General features: G+C 40.7%; 1 protein-coding gene across 2 annotated transcripts in view; it reads right to left on the bottom strand.

Moving 5' to 3' along the window:
- Window positions 1-558: 558 nt before the first annotated feature.
- The window catches only part of SESN3 (sestrin 3), a 38,057-nt gene continuing 18,485 nt past the window's right edge, over window positions 559-20,130 (bottom strand). Inside the window, exons 2-11 of one of the 2 annotated variants that reach the window (XM_084201249.1) lie at window positions 15,284-15,349; window positions 12,755-12,952; window positions 11,899-12,081; window positions 11,248-11,484; window positions 9,544-9,691; window positions 7,177-7,292; window positions 4,646-4,836; window positions 3,213-3,357; window positions 2,198-2,321; window positions 559-1,870 (exon numbers count right to left, since the gene is read on the bottom strand). In XM_084201249.1, coding sequence (XP_084057375.1) covers window positions 2,235-2,321; window positions 3,213-3,357; window positions 4,646-4,836; window positions 7,177-7,292; window positions 9,544-9,691; window positions 11,248-11,484; window positions 11,899-12,081; window positions 12,755-12,952; window positions 15,284-15,349 — 1,371 coding nt within the window. In that variant the 3' untranslated portion in view covers window positions 559-1,870; window positions 2,198-2,234. Of the gene's footprint in view, window positions 2,322-3,212; window positions 3,358-4,645; window positions 4,837-7,176; window positions 7,293-9,543; window positions 9,692-11,247; window positions 11,485-11,898; window positions 12,082-12,754; window positions 12,953-15,283; window positions 15,350-20,130 lie in introns of both variants that reach the window. The other variant, XM_084201248.1, reaches the window with a different exon arrangement.

The following is a 20,130-nucleotide window of genomic DNA, read 5'->3' as shown; positions in this document are numbered from 1 at the left end:
GCATTTCTGAGGGGAAACGAAGCCATCATATTAGTTATTCAAATCTAGTTTCACCTCCTTTCCAGAGCTCAACTGTGCTTCTTGAGGACTACTTGACTTTTCAATGCAAAGAAATTTAAAGTAGTATTGAACAGTTCCCATCACTTGAAAAAAACCAGAAATATTGCATGAAAACTTCTCTCAGCAGAAGCCATTATGGCCACTACAATCACAAGAGGGGGGGAAAAGGATCATAACAATTTAGAAAGCAAATCTAAGTTCACACATATGAGCATCTCAGTATTTCTGAGAAATCTTTGTAGTTAGCTATACAAGATAAATAAATCTGATGTTCTACCCAGTGCTCTTTAGCAGACAGACCAGTGCTGTCTGTTGGGTAGTTTTCTAAATAGCCAACATGACACTTAAAAAAAATAATTACTGATTCTTTTTCTTCAAAAGGTTTTCACATGCAGAGTCTGCAGTCTGAAAGTGCAGAAAAGTGTACAATCATTGGGCTTTCCAATCTGGAACGGACAGATAAAGCAGAAAAAACAACATGCAAAGTCAAAGCAAGGATCAGGAAAAGGAAGAAAAGAGAAAACTAACTTTAGTAGAGTACTGGTCCATGGTTTTGTAAATGAAAAGTGTCAAAATATGACTGGTAGTATTTTTTTCTAACTATTCTGCAATCACCAATGAAAAAAAAGTCCTGCATTAACTACTACAATCCAACAGAACATTAAAAATAAACCTGTCCAGTTAGTTTCGAATGTATACCACAGAAATAAAGGTCACCCTCCTCAAAAGAAATATGAAAAGTCCAAACCAACAGACAAATTTGAAGCAGTTAACTTGTGTTCTACTGGGTAAGTTTAAGCATCTCTTTAGGCACTTCACTGGTTCATTAAATGCAATACAAAATAAAGCTATAAATATCAACATTTTGTGCTCTCAAAAATTAGTCAAAAGCAACAGAAAACAGCACAAAAGTGTGACATTTTTGGCAGCTTATTTCTTCCCTTCCCCAATATTACTGGTTGTCCAAAAATGCTTTGTTTTGGGGATGCTTTGGCATCTCATATCAGGTTGTCTTAAGCCGTAAAAGCTAAAACAAAACTGCTAGGCCTTAGACAATAAAGAAATTTGGTTTTTAAAATTTCTTTATGGCTATATAAGAAGGACACTTTAGCAGTGGCATGTCAGGGAAAAAAGCTTGCTTTCTTTTTAAATATTGCACTTTTCTTTTGTTCACTCACACTAATGCATAGAAACTTTTAAAACTTTGAATATTACAATTTCATGCTATGAGAAAGTTACGGGAAATAATTTCTATACATCCAATATGAAAGAATAGATATACTAGCCTTCCTTTACTTTCCTTAGTTAAAACATTGATAAAGAAGAGAGTGCAAAAAACCCCACAACCCTATTTTTGGTCAGCCTGTGTATTAATTTTATAGGTGCCAACTAAACAAATTGCAACACGTGATGAGCATGGATATTGTCAGGACAACTGAGGGTGACTGTCAGTAAAACAAGACTATGCATGATTGAAACACAGTAAGTGTGGCTGAAATGGCAAATCGTGAGGCCTCTTCTCCTTGCGAAGGGGCGCGACAAAGCGTGAATGAATTTTGCACTTCAGTAGCATGCCGTAGGATTTATCAAGATTAATTTCACATTAAAGTGTGCTCGATGTTTGCATCCACATCTCGCATCACCTCCAATTGCTGTAGTAAGACAGTGACTGGCAGCAGTCTCCGGGACACACAGGAGAATCCAGTGGGCAATTCGACGCAGCACAGCCCGCGCGTCTCTGTCTCGAGTCACGACGTGGTGGGACGTTCTCAGGACAGGCAGAACTGATCTTCTGCTGGACTCCACTCATCTGAAAAATGATTGCTTGGAAAAAGAAGTCTCTAAGCACTTCACTCCAGTGCTTAAAGAACAAAGCGCTAGGATTGGATACAATAAAACCAGTTCCAGGTTCCTGACCACCGTGCAGAATTCCAGCCGGAAACAATGCAGAGTAGCGCTCCTCAGTGTTACTTTTGTTATCGTTAGTAATGTTAAGCATCAAGAAAATAAAACACGTCATTGCACATTACAGCCGCCAAGAAGCACGGCTAAACTTTGACACTAGAGAATTGAATAACCTGATGCTACATCACAAACAGCTTCTGGTGTGTATCTATTTCGAAAGGTCTTTACATACTCAGTAAAAGCCCCTGTACTCCTGGCCAGCGAGTGCTTCAGGTTAAGTGACGGGTTATGGCACGAAGGGCATACAGAAGTTCGGCTTGCATCCGAGCCTCCATCAGAAGTAGATTGACGTGAACCTGTAAAAAATTACATCAGCCATTTAGCTCACCTCTGAATGCAACATGGTTTATTCATTCAGGCTGAAAATTCTATCCTTTAGTAAAGTATTGCTGCAAGAAAACTTTGTGATTTCTCCCTGTACCCTGCTGCAGGACTACAGTTCCTCCAGAGACAGCTGTGTAGTGATGCCAACATGGACAACATCCCAGGACTGCAAGGAACCAGCCTCAACTGCTGCTTCAAGCAATCTTCCATCTAAGAAGCCACCCTTAAACCTTTTTTTTGTATCCTAATGGCATTAGTTCTTTAGTTCTAACTGAAGTTAGAACTATTAATTCTAACCAATAAATTATATTTGGTTATCTTTACTACTACCTGTGACCATTATACAGGAGAACAGAATAAGGAACGGTTTCCATGCCAGATAGGCTAGCAGGGACTCATGCACTGAACCCTTCTCAGGAAGCATTTAATGTGATATCTGAAAGCATGTTGACATTTTTATTGCTGAAAAACACCATCAAGTACATATATATATATATATATATATATATGAGTTTAGGTATTTCTTGATCTCCAAATCTCCAAATTGGCATAGTTGACCACTTCTGCATTCTCAAGTTTATCTAAACTTTATAAAAGTAAAGTATCTTTACTTTTCTTTTACAGTTGTCCATTCAATTTTATGGAGAAGTGACTCAAAAGAATAATAATAAAAATTATCTGCAGCACACTAAGAAGTACTTTTGTCAAATTGGTATCTAACACTCAAGGAATGATTCTCATTTGTTTTCCTCTGATTTAAAACAGTTCATGTGACAGATGCTGCCATTTTAGGTGTCCCCATATTTTAATTTTCAGAGAGCACAGGGCCCTCTGTGAAGCCACTGTGGCTTTGGAGCACATACCTTCTCCGAGTGCTTGAACTGACGCCAGTAGCTATCGTACATGCGCTTGGTCGTTCTCTCTGGGTAGCAGGTCACTGTCTTTATGTAAACCTTCAGGCTGCGTTCAAGTAGCTGATTCACTTCTCCATAATCGTAGTCATCATACCTACATAACACAAGCAATCACTCTGCTTGATGGAACTTTCTAAAAGCATTGTTTTTTGCAGTATCATGGTCTCAAGTCTGGGAACTGGAACGTTTATCATACATGACCAAAAACCATGTGTTAAGAGAGGATCTGAAAGGCTTAGTAGGATCACAGAATTGTTAAACTGGAAAAGACCTTTAAGATCATCAAATCCAATGGTTAACCCTAAACCACAACCATGTTGTGCTATAATGTTCACCATTAAACCACATGCCCTATCCACCATTTTATGAACACTTCCAGGGATGGTTGTTCTCCCACTTCTGTGGGCTGTTCCAATGCTTTACAAATCTTTCTGCGAAGAAATTTTCCCTAATATCCAAATGAAACCTCCCCTGGTGCTACTTGAAGCCATTTGTTCTCATCCTGCCACTTGTTACCTGGGAGAAGAGGCTGACCCCCACCTGGCTACAGTCTCCTCTCAGGTTTTTGTAGACAGTGATAAGGTGCCCCCTGAGCCTCCAGACTAAACACCTGCAGCTCCCTCAGCTGCTCCTCCTAGGACTGGTGTTTCAGACCCTTCCCCAGCATCACTGCCCTTCTCTGGACACACTCCAGACCCTCAGTGTCCTTCCTGTAGTGAGGGATGCAAAGCTGAGCACAGCATTGGAGCTGTGGCCTCAGCAGTGCTGGGCACAGGGGGACGGTCACTGCCCTGCTCCTGCTGGCCACACCCTGGCTGATCCAGGCCAGGATGACACTGCCCTGCTGGGCCACCTGGGCACTGCTGGCTCATGTTCAGCTGCTGTTATCCAGCATCCCCAGGTCTTTTTCACTGAGCAGCTTCCCAGCCACTGCCCCCAGCCTGTAGTGCTGCCTGGGGTTGTTGTGACCCAAGTGCAGGACTCAGCACTTGGCATCACTGAACCTCACCTAACTGCCCTTGGCCCACTGATCCAGCCTATCCAGAACCCTCTGTAGAGCCTTTCAAGCTCCTTCCAGCAAATCAACACTCCTGCCCAACTTGGTGTTGTTGGTGAACTTGTTTAGGGATGTTGTCTTTCCTAAGTGAAGGATACAGACTGGCTTCAGAGAAGACATTTCTGTAAAAATTTCCATCCTGACTCATTTTCTGCACTGGAAGGAGAAATTATACTGATATGCCAGCAAAACCACTCTAACTTCCAGACAGAGATACTATCTCCACTTTAAACACCCAATCTAAAACGATGCTTTACACATGGTTTATTTTTCTGTTTACATAGTTTTTACATGTATTCCTAAGCCAGGGAATTTTTGTCCATACCTGATTCCATACATACAGTGGACATAGTTAAATAAAGCTCTTCTTAGTGTAGTTGTATCAACATCTTCATGTGATGCCATAGTGTTATATGTGAGGTTATACACCATCCGAAACTTCTCATCCAGGAGATGCCCAATATCAGAATAAAGCCTGTTTACAAGGGAAAAGCCATGATTTTCCCAAGTATAGTCCTGCAGGAAGAGAAGAAAATATATAAAGACACAAATGAAGTGAATTCCATATGTCATTTTCTCTACAACTCAAAAGTTTTTGTTTTCTGATAGTTATGACTTTATTCTCTTCTAAGAGTTGCATTTTGAATCCTTCATCCGCATCACCTGCTCCATTCCCCCAGAATTCTTGGCAAGGATTATCATGTTGTGATACTCCAGCCCTGGATATCATTAGCCTACAGGCAAAAAAACCCCAGGCTTCTCCTGAAGTGCTTAGGGAATCTTCTGCTTTGCCACTCTGACCAGCATCATTCCATGTGGGACTGGCCTTTAAGTTTAAAAACTTGCCCCTCTTGGAGGTTTTAGTGCTTAACTCCAAGCAGAGATGGAGTCTACTTCCAGCGAGGATGTACAATCATTGGGTAAAGTACTGAACCATCCCTGAAAAACTGGATAAAACCCAGGCTGCTCTGGTCTTAGACAAGCACCTGGATTGCAAGATAAAAGCCTGCCTGCTTATATGAGGAGTGGGGAATCTTTGCAGAGCGGAGGCACAGCAGGAAGAACCATCCTGCTCCAGAGCAGGGAGCAAGGGCGCTCCGCACAGCCATCACACGGAAAGTGACACTGTGACCACATCCTTGTCAAGCGCTCTATCTTTCCATCACTGATGGCATCTTTACAATTGAGCGCATCATCTCCATATCCTTCCTGCTTCTGGCTGTTTTCTCAAGGTACTGCCAGGCCAGGGCCCTCAACTGGGCACGCTGAAGCATGTCTACTGTCCTGTCCCCTGAGTGGGACAGCAGGGAAGAGCAGAACAGTGCTCCGTTGTCTCACGGAGGCATCAATGACATCTAAAACATGTCACATCATCATGTTTGGCCTCTGGCTGCCAGTACAAAAGATGTAAAGCTTGTGAGAAATATGCCATACCCATACAGCCCTGGAAAGGTGTCCAGGACATCACAAAAGCCTCTGAGAGCCATAAGACCCAGAGAGGGGAAAGCGCTGCTGACTTACAGCAATTGATCCTACTATCAGTGAAACCTCCCCCCCCCCAAAAACAAGCTTAAAGACATCCTGCTCTGTATAGAACACCTTTTTTCTATTAATAAATTTAAAACCACAGAGACAAAGGCAGTTTTATCAGATAAGGATTAGACTTACTGTAGGTGTTTGGGATGCTACTGAAATTTAGGTATCATTAATAGCAGAGAATTTGGGAGGCTGTGGATACATACATACAACTGCTACGAGCAGGACATAATAAAGTAAAATTATCAAGGTGACTCCTTTGAATGTAAGCCAGAAGCTGTCCTGTTTATTTAAGAGCAGAGATGTTTCAGTTCCAATTTCAGCTTCTTTGGAGCTTTTTTCCGAGGGAGCCTGCTGCTCCTAAAGTAGTTAGGCAGATTGTTTGATTTATAGGCACTGACTATGCCTTATTCTTTTTGGCAGTAATAACCTACTTCAGGCTCATATAAAGACCGCAGAATATATTATCCAGTTCAGCAGAGACTGCTATAAAGCTAAATACATTTCCTGAGAGCCATCGTGGATTCTTTATTTTACAGTCTCAGATACATCTTCTGACCATGGAGTTTTCCTGCATCCACTGTAATTTTACTTGAAGTTCTCTGATTTGGTTGAAGATTTCATTCATTGCTTTCCATTTACTTCTAGACTGCTTATGAATGTGCTCTTTAAGATAGAACAGAACCACCTAGAATGTTGCTCCTGTTATATATAATATGAACCTCATGATTCTGGTCATGGTAAAGGATGTCAGTATGAAAGACAATCTACACGTAAAATATATATACTGTTCTTCCAACAACACTGAGAAAAATGTATTAAAATACAGCAAAAACTTCAGTAATCATATTTAGAAATTCCTTATCTTTCATAGCATTCCAAGTCCAGAGATTTGGTGCACATATGAGAACAATACTCCCCAAATCACTCTCACAGACTTGTATGTATCCAGGTATTGAAAGCCACTGGACAGGATTTTGAGTTGCTTCAGTGGATTTTTTTTGTAGAACATCTGGAGGGAGGGGAAAGAAATTCTTGCTTTTCTACCTTCCCCTTTTATTTCAGATATTCCTTACACTTTTCAAACATTAATACTGGTAACAACTGAAGTAAAGTAGAAAGCCAAGTATTGCCTTGCCAGAGATTGACAAATAGTGAAAGACTCCATCTCAGGGAGATTTATGCAAGGTTGTGAGTTATTTCATGAACCAGGACGAGGAAAGGAACATGCAAGCAACATGCCCCACTATAACCACTTTATGCTCTGAAGTGAGATATGTAAACATTCTTTGAGCTGAATGTTCTTTAAAGTGATGGTACCTGAGCTCTGAATGTTGGCAGATGGTCTTCTCCTCGCCTTGCAAAGTCTTTGTACCCAAACCCAGGATCTTCAACATAACGGGAGACATCTGTAGAAACTATTTCATCATCAAATGCTGGGAATAAAACAGCAAAATGCTTTGCTTTAGGCAAGAACATGAGTTAATGTCAACTTCCAACTACTGCTCTACTGCAGGACTAGAGGACAATTTTAGAAGTTATGCAAAGGAGAAGAGTGGTACAAGGGAAAGAAAATTTCAATTCTCATCTGCTTGTATTGGATACATTGCTTTAATTGAGCCCATTAAATGTCAGCCTATACCAGACATCTAATGTACTTCTACAAAAAGAGAGAGATGGGCTATACTTCTGTCTGGAAGTTTCCTTTTCTCTCTGTTGACTTCTGAGGGAGGCCAGATATCTAAAGTCAGGAAGATGAACATCATTAGCAAAGTCACTGTGTTAGCATAAGAAACAAAAGTCATGGATCCTTGACAGCAGGATTGTTGTACTGATTAGCCTTTGTGTCAGGAATCCCACTGGCTCTGTCCTGTAAGCTGGAGTGTGAGCACCAGACAGCAACACAACACTCCACTGGTAAACATCAGCTGAAGATTATATGAAAGCAAAGAGCTCTACAGTACATCAGGGTGAAATTCTGCCAGAAGCTGTAGTAACTAAGCATATTCAAAGAGCTCTAAAACATATCACTAAGCACACACAGGTTCTCTATCAGGAGTCAATCTTTCCCTCCCGAAAAAACAGGTGGCTTGATTGTGTAACTACCTCTGCAGAAGTTGACTACCGCATAGCTGACTGCATTTGACCCTGATGTTAAAATCATGGCTTGCTTCCACGTGCATTGGTAGAACAGTTGCCATATGTCCACTGTTAGCACCTTGAAAAGTCAGTTAATCTAAGAATTGCAGAAGTGCTTTATCTCCTCTTTGCCTCATTAAACAATCAAAACATAACCGTGTAGGAAGAAGCTTGGACAACATCTGCTACAGTAAATTCTCAGCGAAGAATAAAAAAACCTGTACACAAACACTCCTCTGCACTGACAAGGACTGGATTTCATGAAAGGGTAAATGCCCAACACACACAGACTCCTCAACTGAAATCAGCAAATGGTAAAGAGGAAAGAAAGTCAACAAAACCTTTAACAACCCTACTCAAAACCCCCTCCTGTCTTGAATGACCCCTTTTCCTTAAACACCTGAAGTTGCACAGACTCACAGAAGTCCTGATTTGATAATGAAACTGCAATGAGTGTCCATTTAACTGCACTGCTGACACTGCCTGACCAAAGGAAACTACAGCAGGAATTTACAATGTCCATTCAAAAAATCCAACTTGATGTTGCTGGATGTATCTTCTTTCACAGATTTTTCCATGTTCCTAGAGAGCTCCAAAACAATCTCTCTGCTGATCCTCAGTACATTCTTCCTCCCTTTTGGGCTCTTTGCACAAACCCATTGATTTTTTCAAACACATTTGGTCTGAAGCTGTGGAGACCTAAATTCACTAAGAACAGTGCAGTAAAATGTGAAGCATTTTAGCAGTCACTTTTTAAAAAGACACAAGCAGTCATCTTCAAGTACTTCTACTATGAGGAAATAGCTAGAGATTCTGATTGCCTTAATAATATTCTTTCTTCCAACACTTTCTTGGGGGAAAAAGCACCTTTCTGTCTGTATGAAGCAGGCTTCATTCAGTAGTTTGTTAAAGGCCTCCAGAGCATATGAAGAATATGGGAAAAGAAGGGGTTTTAGCTCAAAATTTGGAAAATCATTTAAGAATAAAAAAATGCTATCAATCTCTATCACAAAGTAGGCAGTGGAACAGCCCAGCAGTTGGAAGTCATAGCAGCAAGTTGGAAATGTTCTTTCCAGGTGGGCAGTAAAATGGTAAAGTAGTTGAGTCTCATCATCTTATTCCTAAACTAAATGTCATATCTGAAAGCTACTTAGGAGTGTCATTGAAGTTCTAAGCTCCACAGAACCTACACCTATGAAACATTACTGAATATTTATTACTAATTTATTAATTATAATTAATAAATTAATTATTTTGATGATACAGAACGTATAAAGAAAGAAAAATGTACATCCTACTTTTTAAAGAAGCCTAGAAGCCTTTTTTTCCTTCAATACAAAAGCTAAATTTCAAGTAGTAAAAAGGATGATATTTGTCAATCAAGAAATCCTAAGGTGATGAAGCAAAAGGAACGACCCTTACTACACACCTCCCACATGAAGAGCCAGAATGAGGAAACGGACAGAAAAAGTTTCAGTCACTGAACTAGCCTCAAGCATTTATCTCTTAAAAAGCACAAACAAAATTGAACTGGAAAAGCCCAGATACCTCCACTAATTACTAGCAGACTCTCCTTCTTCTCCTTCTCAAAGCGAGTTGCCATTTCTTCCTGAGAGGCTTCTTCATCCTCTTTATCTTCTTGTAATCTCTTCATCCTTTCCATCAGGGCCTCCAGCTCACTTAAAGAATCTGCAATCTGCAAAAAACACCATGACATTCTGCAAAATTAGAAGACAGACAGTGTCTGTCATCTTCAGATTTCATGCTTGCCAGTAAACATTCTCCAAACCAGACAGCAGCAGCAAACACAAAAACTCAAGCCAGAATGCATTTTGCCACATACATCATAGACAAACAGCTTGCACACAGCAGGAAGACAGGAGCTGGGAAGTGCTAATGTGGCTTGCTGCAGTAATTTACTGCAGTGGGATTAACAGTGAAGAGGTAGTGTTTGAATGTGGAAACCACAGTCACTCATATTCCACCACATAGACAGCTCAGGAAAATCCATCTGTGTGCCCTATGTCTCCTATAAACAACTTTTCATACTAAGGTAACTATATTCAGTCCATTGGCAAAGGAAAATATTATTCTGAAGAGATGTAGTGCAACTGCCTTATAGAAACACAACCTGAGATGGCAAATCAGTACTTTTCTTTCATTACGTGTAACCAAAACAGCCACTATGTCGATCCTTTTCCTTACTTTTGTGAGGAAAAAAAACCTCTTTTTAATAGAAATACGTCAAAATTTTGGGTGCCCTGTACCTATCATTCAGATTTTTTATAAGACAAATTATTTGGTTTTTCTTTTCCATCTTTTTGAGTCTGTTCTTTTGCCCATAGTTACAATTCTAGCAGACTCCTCACTGCTTAGCAATAAGCACAGTCAGCAGCAACGCTCTGCCCACTACAAATGGGAAATAAGGGACCTCCATGGCATGAGCTGGCATGTTTTACAGCCCAGAAATTTAAAACACAGTGACTGAACTGAGTGATGACATGCTTACATTCTACTGGTAATTGTAAAAATTGTATCTAGCAACTCTGCTCATAATCCTGATTTTCCATCAAAGGCAATGAGGCTAATTCATCTGTCGGCATTAATTCAAGGGCACGTCTTCAAAAGCATTCTAGAGCACCTTCCAGGAAAAAATGTCCAGCTAATTAACTGGTAATCAAATTAATCAAGTTAATTAACTTAGTAATCAAAGTTCTCTGTTGATTCAAAACTGGAATGCCAGCATGAAGAATTAAGTAATTTTATTTCAGACATTTCCTCCCATCTACATGGAAGTGTTTCAAGCTATTTCATGACTGTAGGCCTTGAAGTAAAAATAATAACAATTATTATTATTACTACTACTACCACTACTACTACTTCTATTTTTTTCTGTTTTTCTTTTCACTCCCTATGTTAGGAACATGGATAGAACAATGCTCCAGTCAATGCCACACTGTCTAAAGAAACTGGGACTTTGAGCTTTCTGCTGAAAGCAAAGTTTTAGGCCTGCCCAATTGGTGGTGAGATTAACTATCAAAATCACACTGCTCTGACTACCATCCACTGTTACAGGGTGGTTTTCAACAGATTACACTGGAAATTGCCAGTGTATGTAAGAATAACTGGACTCAAGCATTCCTGTAAAGTAGACAAAAAAAAATTCAAACTAAAATTTAAACAGATCAGAATGGAAGTAAGTTTTCTAATGCAAAACAGAGGCAAGCAAAAGAATTTTCTTGCAACACTAACCCCAAAGTTGCTACTTGTGAGGGATGCATTTTCTATGTTGTTGTCATTGGCAAGATCACAGACACAGAAGTTGTTGACTGCTATAAGTCTGACTCCATTGGATGTATCCGGATCTCTCTCTGGATTAATGCCACTGCCAAACACAAAACTTGCCAAGGCATGATAATGGGCCAACAGGACAACAGCATGAACCAGTTCAGGAAGAGACCAATTATTTTCCCCAGTCTTGACAAGTTTCTGAAATGAGAATAAAAAAAGTGTAAATATAAAATTTCTTTTTGCCCCCCAGCTCTTCTATAAAACACTACACACTTCAAAATTATCAATTATTTCTTCCAACAATACCATATTCCCCTTGCACACAAAATCTCACCGGATAAAAAAAGAGACACCTAATATACTACTTCTTTTCTTTTGGGCTATTTTGGGAATAGCCAATGCTATTCCTAAAAATAAAATCTTACTGGCTTTGTCACACAGGAGAATCAGTTTGTTTGGTGCACTAGTACTTCCCTGAACTTTTTACCTCGGGGTAATGAAGCCTAACTAGGCAGAGTTCTGCCTGTAGTTCCAAGCCTAACTTGCACAGTTCTAGGCAGTTCTTTCCACCAGACATTTACTGGTATTTACAAGGCATGACTGAAGAGGTACCTGGATGTGCTCTTTTGTGATCAGCCAGGGCCGGTGTGCAAGAAGTTTGTTTATTTCGTTCAGGTTTTTCAGTCTTTGGGGAATGTATTCTAAACCATTCAACCACTCTGCAATCCCACCAGTCTTCAGAAACTCATCAACGTGCATATTTATTAGGTAGGAACACTGATGTCTGGCAGCAGCCTGGAATAATTGAACACAGAGTGAACAGTGCAGCACATTAGCGTATGATCTGGTTTTGGGTGGGAGACAGGTTAATAACACGAAACAAAGTACAATGTCATTCCAAAGGGCCTTGTGAAAATGCATTGCAATGCCCTTCTATACAGTGTGGAGCATTCTCCAACAAAAATATATTTGATTACTCTGGATTGCAAAATATAATTTTGGTTGGAAGTGATCACTAGAAGAGAACCCTCTGCTCACAGAGCTGACTTAGAACTTGTTGCTCAGAGCCTTGTCCAGACTAGATCTTTACCCTTGGAGATCACAGAACCTTTCTTGGTTCCTGCTGCAATGTCTCAATATCCTCAAAGATAGAATTGCTTTCCTAGTGTCCATCTGGAATTTCTTGTGACTTGAGTCCACTGCATCTCATCCTACTGCTGCACAGTGATGTGGGCATGTGAGAGGAGCATCACTGTGGGAAACAGGGCATGATGTAGGTTGCCAATTCTCCCCTCTCACTGAAACCCTTCCGGCTAGGCATGTTTTATTGTGATTAACATCTGCAACAAAAATTCAGCCTCTATCAAAATACCACCCTAATTTCTCCTTTCTAAATTCTTCCTGGTTTTGCTCTTTTTAAATACAGAAGTCAGAGTTGCAAAAAAAGAGAGAGCCTGTTGGTACATACCATGATAGCGATGTAGTGCCTGTAGGGCAAAGGAAGGGGCCCATCCATGCGCAGCATATAGAACTGGCTGCGGAGGAAGGACTCCAGGTATTGAGTGTGGATACTCATGACCTGTGTGATGTTGTCCAGGCGACCAGACGTAGAATATTCTTCCACAAGAAGATTAGTACGTTCATCCAAACCGTTTGCTTGCATAACCTTGAAAATAAGAGGGAGAAATATTAACAAAGGGAGAGATTTTCTCTAGCTTTGGCCCTGGGGAGAAGCACACTGTGGTATGAAGCACACTGTGTCCAGACTGAAAGACAATGATGGAGTTCTGCATGTGTATTTGCAAACATACATGCCTGCATGAATGCAAATACACACACACAGATCCTACTTGTATACTGAGAACTGAAGAGCACTTTACACTGAACCTCTGTTATTTTTATACATTTCTAAAAAACCCAAAACCATTTTTCTATACATCTTCTTGAAACAGAGGAAGTCACAGATGCTGAAATCAAACCTGTACAGAGAGCTGAAAGTAAGTAAGAGCTAAATGAAAGTAAATTCTTTATGGAAGACAACCTGCTTAGACACACACCACCTGAGTGCTCAGCCCTAAAATCAATTTCAAAATTAATGGAGAGGAACTGGATTATGTAACCAAATTATAGAAACAGCCTGGCAATCTACCCCTTCTGTGCTTGTATAATTGAAGAGGAGATCAAATGCTAATTTGTCCATAACATTCAGGTATTATTTAGAATAGGAATTTAATGCTTTCTTTAAACAAAAGCTGTTCTTTAATTATTCCAACCAATCCAAACCTTGGGCATAAGATGAAATGAAACAGCAGAACAGTAAGTAGCTCTTGCATTGCAAGCCCTGACACAGTATGAGTGCTATTACTCAGTGTTTATCACCAGGAACAGCCATTCTCAACATGTTCACCACTGAAGTTACAAGCACAAGACTTGAAAACCCAGTATTTATTCTGACACTGTGCAGGAATAAACTAGCCAGCTTACTATTGCAAACACCATGAAATGAGAACATATTTTAGTTGTTTTACTGCACATGAAGGTAGAAAGTGCCTAAAACCAAGAAGCACAATGCTTTTGCTGAAATTTTCTATTTAAAATATGTTTTCGTCTTTATGATGGGCTGGTGAGTGGACCACATCTCAAATAGTTTTCTATCAGATCTTATATAGAAGTCACATGCAAAGAAACAAAACAACATATTACATCTTCATTTCTCACCACTGTACTTTCCTGGTTTAATTTGTGGGCCCTGAAAGCAAGGGGAGAAGCAGTTACACAGTTAGACAGCTCCATCCTTTTTACTTGTGTATCTTCACTATGGCAGCTTTTCTGTGTCTTATACCCAAGCCAATGCCTTCTCAGTTGTCCTTAAGAATGTTTTTACCATCAGAATTTCATTCACACATTAGAGATCATTTATCTCCCTGTATATACCTCACTCCACTTCTAGGAGTCCCCCTTATTCTTCAGCAAGTGTATCTCCCATGTATTTAAGAGATTTTTGTCTCATTTAGGGGTTTATTGGGGAAATCATATTTTTTGTGTCTCTAGTAAGGTTTCTAATCTTCTCCAGCTTGTCAGGAATTTTCCTTGTAACAGTGCAAGTTATAGAAAGAAATTCTGCTGACAGAATCAAAATATAATCCTGTAGGACTGTGCTGTTGCTATGTTAGGCATAGCAATATGCCATATGATTATTTCTAAGCTTTATCTTCATCTCTATTACTATCCTCTTCATACTGTGCATGTACTTCCTCCTGATTTATTTCCATCCACAGACATTTTTTTAAAAATTCTGCTTTCAAAACCTTGTGGCATGTTAATAGGAACCTTTACAATTAAGTCATTATTCTCTGCCCATATTCTTTCCATTGCAACAATAAAGCAGCCTTTAACACCAGTAGTGTTATTATCACTTCAGTATGTTACTATTCTGTCACTAAACCCTCTCTATTCACTGTACTATTTCATGACAAGGAATGAGGGAGAAAGGCAGTCGTTTGTTCAACAAACCACAGTTGACATTTGACATGGTAGGAATCTCGAGTCTGAAATCCCCTCCCACCTTTCAACCATAAATTCTCTCAAGAGCCACAGCTATAGTCTAAGGAGTGAAGTCATATTTGCAGGTTCTCTCAAACTGAAGGTCAGGCACTGCTCTGAGAGCTACATAATCACACTGCTGCAACACTGGACAGGCCTCCCTTCAGGTCTGGCATTATAAATAATGTGTTCACACCCACCCGAGAAGAGCAGAGCTGTCACCCATGGCTGTCTCCTGGAAAGCTGGTAACATAAAAGATGTCAAACAGTACCACTTGTGTGAAAGGATGCGGTGGGTCTACCCACTGGAATCTGCTCCAGAGAAACTACTGCTTTTGCTTTCAAGGGAGCTCATCCAGGTACCATGGAACAAGTAGGGTTACAGAACATAGAACCATCCTTCACTGTCATTATTTTCAGAACTATCACCCAGCCCAGCTAACTGCAAACTTACTTCATTCTCTGGTATAAAGGCACTTGGTCCTCTTGTCAACGGCGGGGAGACCTGCACTCTCTTCTCCTGCAAAACATAGTTCAGTCACTGTCAGGAATTACACATTCACCTCACAAGATGAGATCTTCAAGGTCTGGATTCTGTTCTCTTCTCAAAGCCCCCTGGGTGTTCACTGAGGATGTATGGCACCACACCACATTAGATCAGCTTTGCATCCCCTGTACTTTGCAGCAAGGAATGGCATTCATTTTGGCAAGGAACAGCACCAATTTTGGGCAGGGGTAAGGCAGAAACAAACCCCAAAAATCTAATTCCAGTTGGTTGACAGACCAGTTTTAAGATACACAGACAATAGCAACAAAACATGTGGCATGATGCTAAAAATAGCCAGTTTACTGGATTGAATGGAAATTTGAAAACAGAGGGGGAAAAAAAACCCACACTCAGGAAATTATAAGCAAGATGCTGTTTTTTCCAACATTGGCATCTGATGAGATCCGTAGTGTTGTGAAGAGTGTAAGAACTTTTTGTGCCAAATATTGGCATGAAAAGCACACCAGCAAGACCCAGTTACATGCATTTTCAAGAAACCTGATGAAAAGGCCACCTGGCTCATTGCTGAGTGTGGAGCACACTACAAGCAGCATGAGCCTTGGTGTGCAAACCCCAGCTAGAAGGCAGGAGGATATATTTAGTACAGAACAAGCTGATAGCGTAACAAGAGCCAGAGGACTTTACTGATTTATTAGGGATAAGAAACTGGATTAAGATAAACTGTGCTGCCAACCAGAGGAGTGAAGGGGACCTGGGGAGGCTGTCTGCTCCTCCAGCTCATTAAGGGCAGGACCAACATTGTCTATATGATTCCTATACAGTGTTGGTCCACTTCTCCTGGAGGTTCCTTCCTCTTCACGGGTCATTTATTTCAGTGACTAACTCTTCAAACTGTTTAAAGTTTTCCTAATGTCTAATCTGAATTTCCCTTACAATAATTTAAAGCAGTTGCTTCTTGTCGTTTCTTCTTTTCCTCTTTATGGTTATTTTCCACCTATCTGGCTGGCTGCACACTTGTCTCAAGTCCCTAATTGCAACCACAGTGTTGGTGACTCTTAATATGTTATCCATAAACAGCAGTATTGGATTTGCATACTAAGTATTTCGTGCCCCTAACATAAAAGGCTGAAGTTTTCCATAACAAATGACTCTTAAATACCTCTACCAGGGGGGCTTTAAGCTTAACTGCCAGTGTGCACAAACAGCAGTGCCAGTCCCATAATGAATGTGCCACTGATTTCCACCCAGGAAAATTAAGCCACTGGAGCTGCGTAACTATTGTCCTTATCCTTAAAAACATCCTCTGTCCTTTCTAAATTAGATTAAGGAATAACACGCAAAAATCAGCAATGATTATTCAGGAAAGATGTTCCAAAGCAAACTCTCACAGGACAATTGAATTTGTGACTTTGGAACAATTAGCTGCTAAAAGATGCAGAAATAAGCTGGATCAACTGCATGAAGCCCAGCAGCCAGGAGACAACTTCCTGCCTCTGCTGCCTACTGTCACAGCCCCAAAAATCCTGTAAAATACTTCTCGTGTACAAAAAGTACTCAATCTAAAGTATGAAGAAACAGTGAAGAGAGTCCTGGTATCTGCATATGCAACCCCTTCCTCACACAGCTACACAAGGCACAGGAAGACATCTGCCCCCGAATACAGTCTTGCCAGTAGCCAGTCATTTCCAGCAACATTAAAAAAAAAGAAATGCTTTCCAAGATTGGATCCAGGCTTGGATTTTACTTGGTTCATGAAGGTTATCTAGAAATTAAAGTTTAAAATCTTTATTTCACACTACATAATCTGGAGGAAGCAGCTTGTATGAGTGATACAACTTGGATATCTGTACACTGTCAGCTTTTGCTGGAGCATACCAGAGCTCAACCTTCTCCATCCTGCTCTCTGATCTGCACCTTCTTCAGGCTCTGCAAATCTGGTTCTTAAGGCCAGAGCATGGCAAAAAAAATCCCTTTGCTGCTTCTGGCAGGATCTGGGCTCCATTCCCCTGTTTTCCCATTCAGTGTGACTGCTATTACTCCTTTGTGCCTGCAGATAAGCTACTGCTGAGGAAAGGAGGAAACAGTACTTGGGTGGATGAATATAGGCAAGTATCAACAGTTAATTCCTGTGAATGATGACAGAAAGTCCAGGAGATAGTCAGACATGAAAAATGTATGCAAATCTACTACAAAAAGAACAAAATCCTACTCCTTTTGGGTGGTGGCAATTCTAAAAAAAACAAGCCTGGGGAAAAAAATAAGACAAACAACCGAAACAAGAACAAAACCCCGAAAGGCTGAACATGATCATTCAAGCTGACGAGTCTTATCACTAGACACTTACAGGGAGCAGGGCTTTTTTGACATTAGAAGTGATATTTTTCCCTTCCACCAACAAGAAAGATTATTTTGCCTTCTTGCCAAAGCTTTTATTAAAACTGGTTAAAATAAGATTTTGAGGAGAAAAGGAGCAAACATCATCTGGTTGCCCAAGTTCTTGGGATGCTATAAATAAAACCACGTGAAGTTTACAAGCATTGAGAAAGATAATGTTGGCTTTGTTGAGCTGTAGATAAGAACCACTCCTTCTGGGCATGCTTTATCTAGAACAATGATTTAAGGTCTACCCAAGAACCCAAACATAAAAAACAGTACATGGGAACTAGAAAGCAATAGTGCAGATTTATGATCCTTTATGGTGAAAATTCTTGCAAAGCTTCTTGTTTTCCAAGAAAGCCATTTTGTTTTCCTGTCCAAGTAGTCTTTGCAGATTACACTAACTATCACAAAGTCAGCCAGGGTCCCAAATACCTTATTTGAAATTGGATTCTTTTGCTAAGAGGCTGAAAGAAGAAACAGGTTGCTCAGCAACTAAAATGCTGCACGCACATCTACCAGTCATTCTCTGCTTCATGATCCTCCAGAAACAAAATTACTTGAGTAAGAACAATTTCCATTTACATTAAGACTAGTACCTTTTTGAGGGCTGTTTCCTCAGAAGGAATGAGATGATAAAGGGCTTCAAAGCAGAAAAAAGTGTGCCTGAGCATGTTCCTGAGAGAGGGGCTGCTGCAAGCCAGAGCCTCAGAGCAGGTTTAGCAGCAGTGTCACTGTCACACTGTGGTGTCAGACAGCAGAACAAGACCCCTGCTGAGCACGGGTGAGCTGACACAGGAATCCATGAAAAATCCAACATAAACTCTACCTGCGACTTCTTCCCGTCCTTCAACTGCACTGGCAATGGTGTCAGAACCTTCATCAGGAATCTGAATGGTGACAAAGCAGCAGCATTTCCTCTTTGCCCAGGATAAACTGTCAGAAATACCTTCGTCCTTGGGCGAGCTCTGCACAAACCCACAGACACAAATCTGCGACTTGCCATCTCACAGGTTTATTTTCAGTGGTGGCAGTGACTGCACACCCTTCCCTCCAGAGCCAGGACGGGCACTGGGATGAGGCACCTGCATCTCAAAGAGCTGACAGGTGGCAGAGCAAGGAATGCCAGAGCCACTGGGGTTGGTGATGTGGCCATGAAGGCCAAGGGGGAGCGAGCATGAGCCCAGCTGGCACTGGGCTGCACAGCAGCTTTCCTCCCGAAGCCCAAAGCAAAAGAAATAACCTTTCTTCCTCTTCACCACATGATTCACCGTGTCCTCAGGCTTTAAAGAAATGGCTATTTTTAGCAAGCTGTAAAAGGAGGCTGTTTTGCTTCAGAATGGAAGTGCTAGCTGGTGGAACTGATCAAACAGCTGCTTTAGGAAGCACTTCTGAATATCTACATATTCAGAAAACACCGGGCAAGAAGCAAGGGCTTGCACTGCTGTGGGTGCAGGGAGGATTCTTACACACATAGCACATAAAATCTAATTCATCCTGGACTTGACATCAAGGTGGTCATGCTTCAATGGGATGGGGGGAGGGGAAAGAAGGAAGAAACATTCAAGAGGGAATTTTGTGAGCCACGACAGCGCTGCCACTTGTGTCCCTGCAAACTCCCAGAGCAGTGCAAGTGTCTGGGAAACACTCATGAAGGGGCTCAGAACCTCCACTCTCACAACACCTGCCACCACTGCCAAGACATCAGGATAATAAACTACACCAGATCAAATATAAATCCTAAGAGCATCCCAAAATTAGCTTCTCCTGAGGAACAACTTATTTTTCCTAAACAAGCAGAAATGTTTCTGGGGGGGGAAGGTAATGAGTAACTTATTATTTCTTAAACCTTTTCTTATATTATAGTTTACAAGCCATTTTGCTACCATCTAGCATTTGTAAGGATCTTTGTTATTTAAATTCAATGATCTATCTCTTTCAAATACTCATTATAAGCTGCAGCAATAATCTGAGTCAAGTATGTCACTGGGTGGGAGTGGAGAACTAGGTTTAGGATTCCCTGTCTGGAGTGGAATCTTACCAAAGGAATAGGTTTTATTCCCCAGTCTCAGCTTTATCTTACAGTGCTTCAAACTCAAAATATACCAGTTCAATCTCACTGACTTAATGTTATGGAGCCCAAATTTGGTTTTCAGCTGACAGACACAAATGCCTTGAATTTTAGTTCACATTACAAGCAGCATTATTTGCTGCTGCTGGTTAAAACCCTACCTATAAACTGCTTTCTCCTACTCCCACTGTTTTTACTGAACATATTTTAATTTTTTGTTCTTGGATCCTGGAACAGGGTCTACCTCGACTGGCTCTAATTACAGTCAAATGCTCTGATTTTCAGTAAATTGTAACACAGTTTTAGTCACACAGTCATACTGGACCATCTGCTTATTCCATCCTCA

The sequence above is a fragment of the Fringilla coelebs genome (genome assembly GCF_963513975.1).
Source record: "Fringilla coelebs genome assembly, chromosome: 2".
In the NCBI taxonomy this organism is placed as follows: Eukaryota; Metazoa; Chordata; class Aves; order Passeriformes; family Fringillidae; genus Fringilla; species Fringilla coelebs.
The sequence above is the reverse complement of the archived record's forward strand: the minus strand, read 5'-3'. Positions and strand labels throughout refer to the sequence as shown.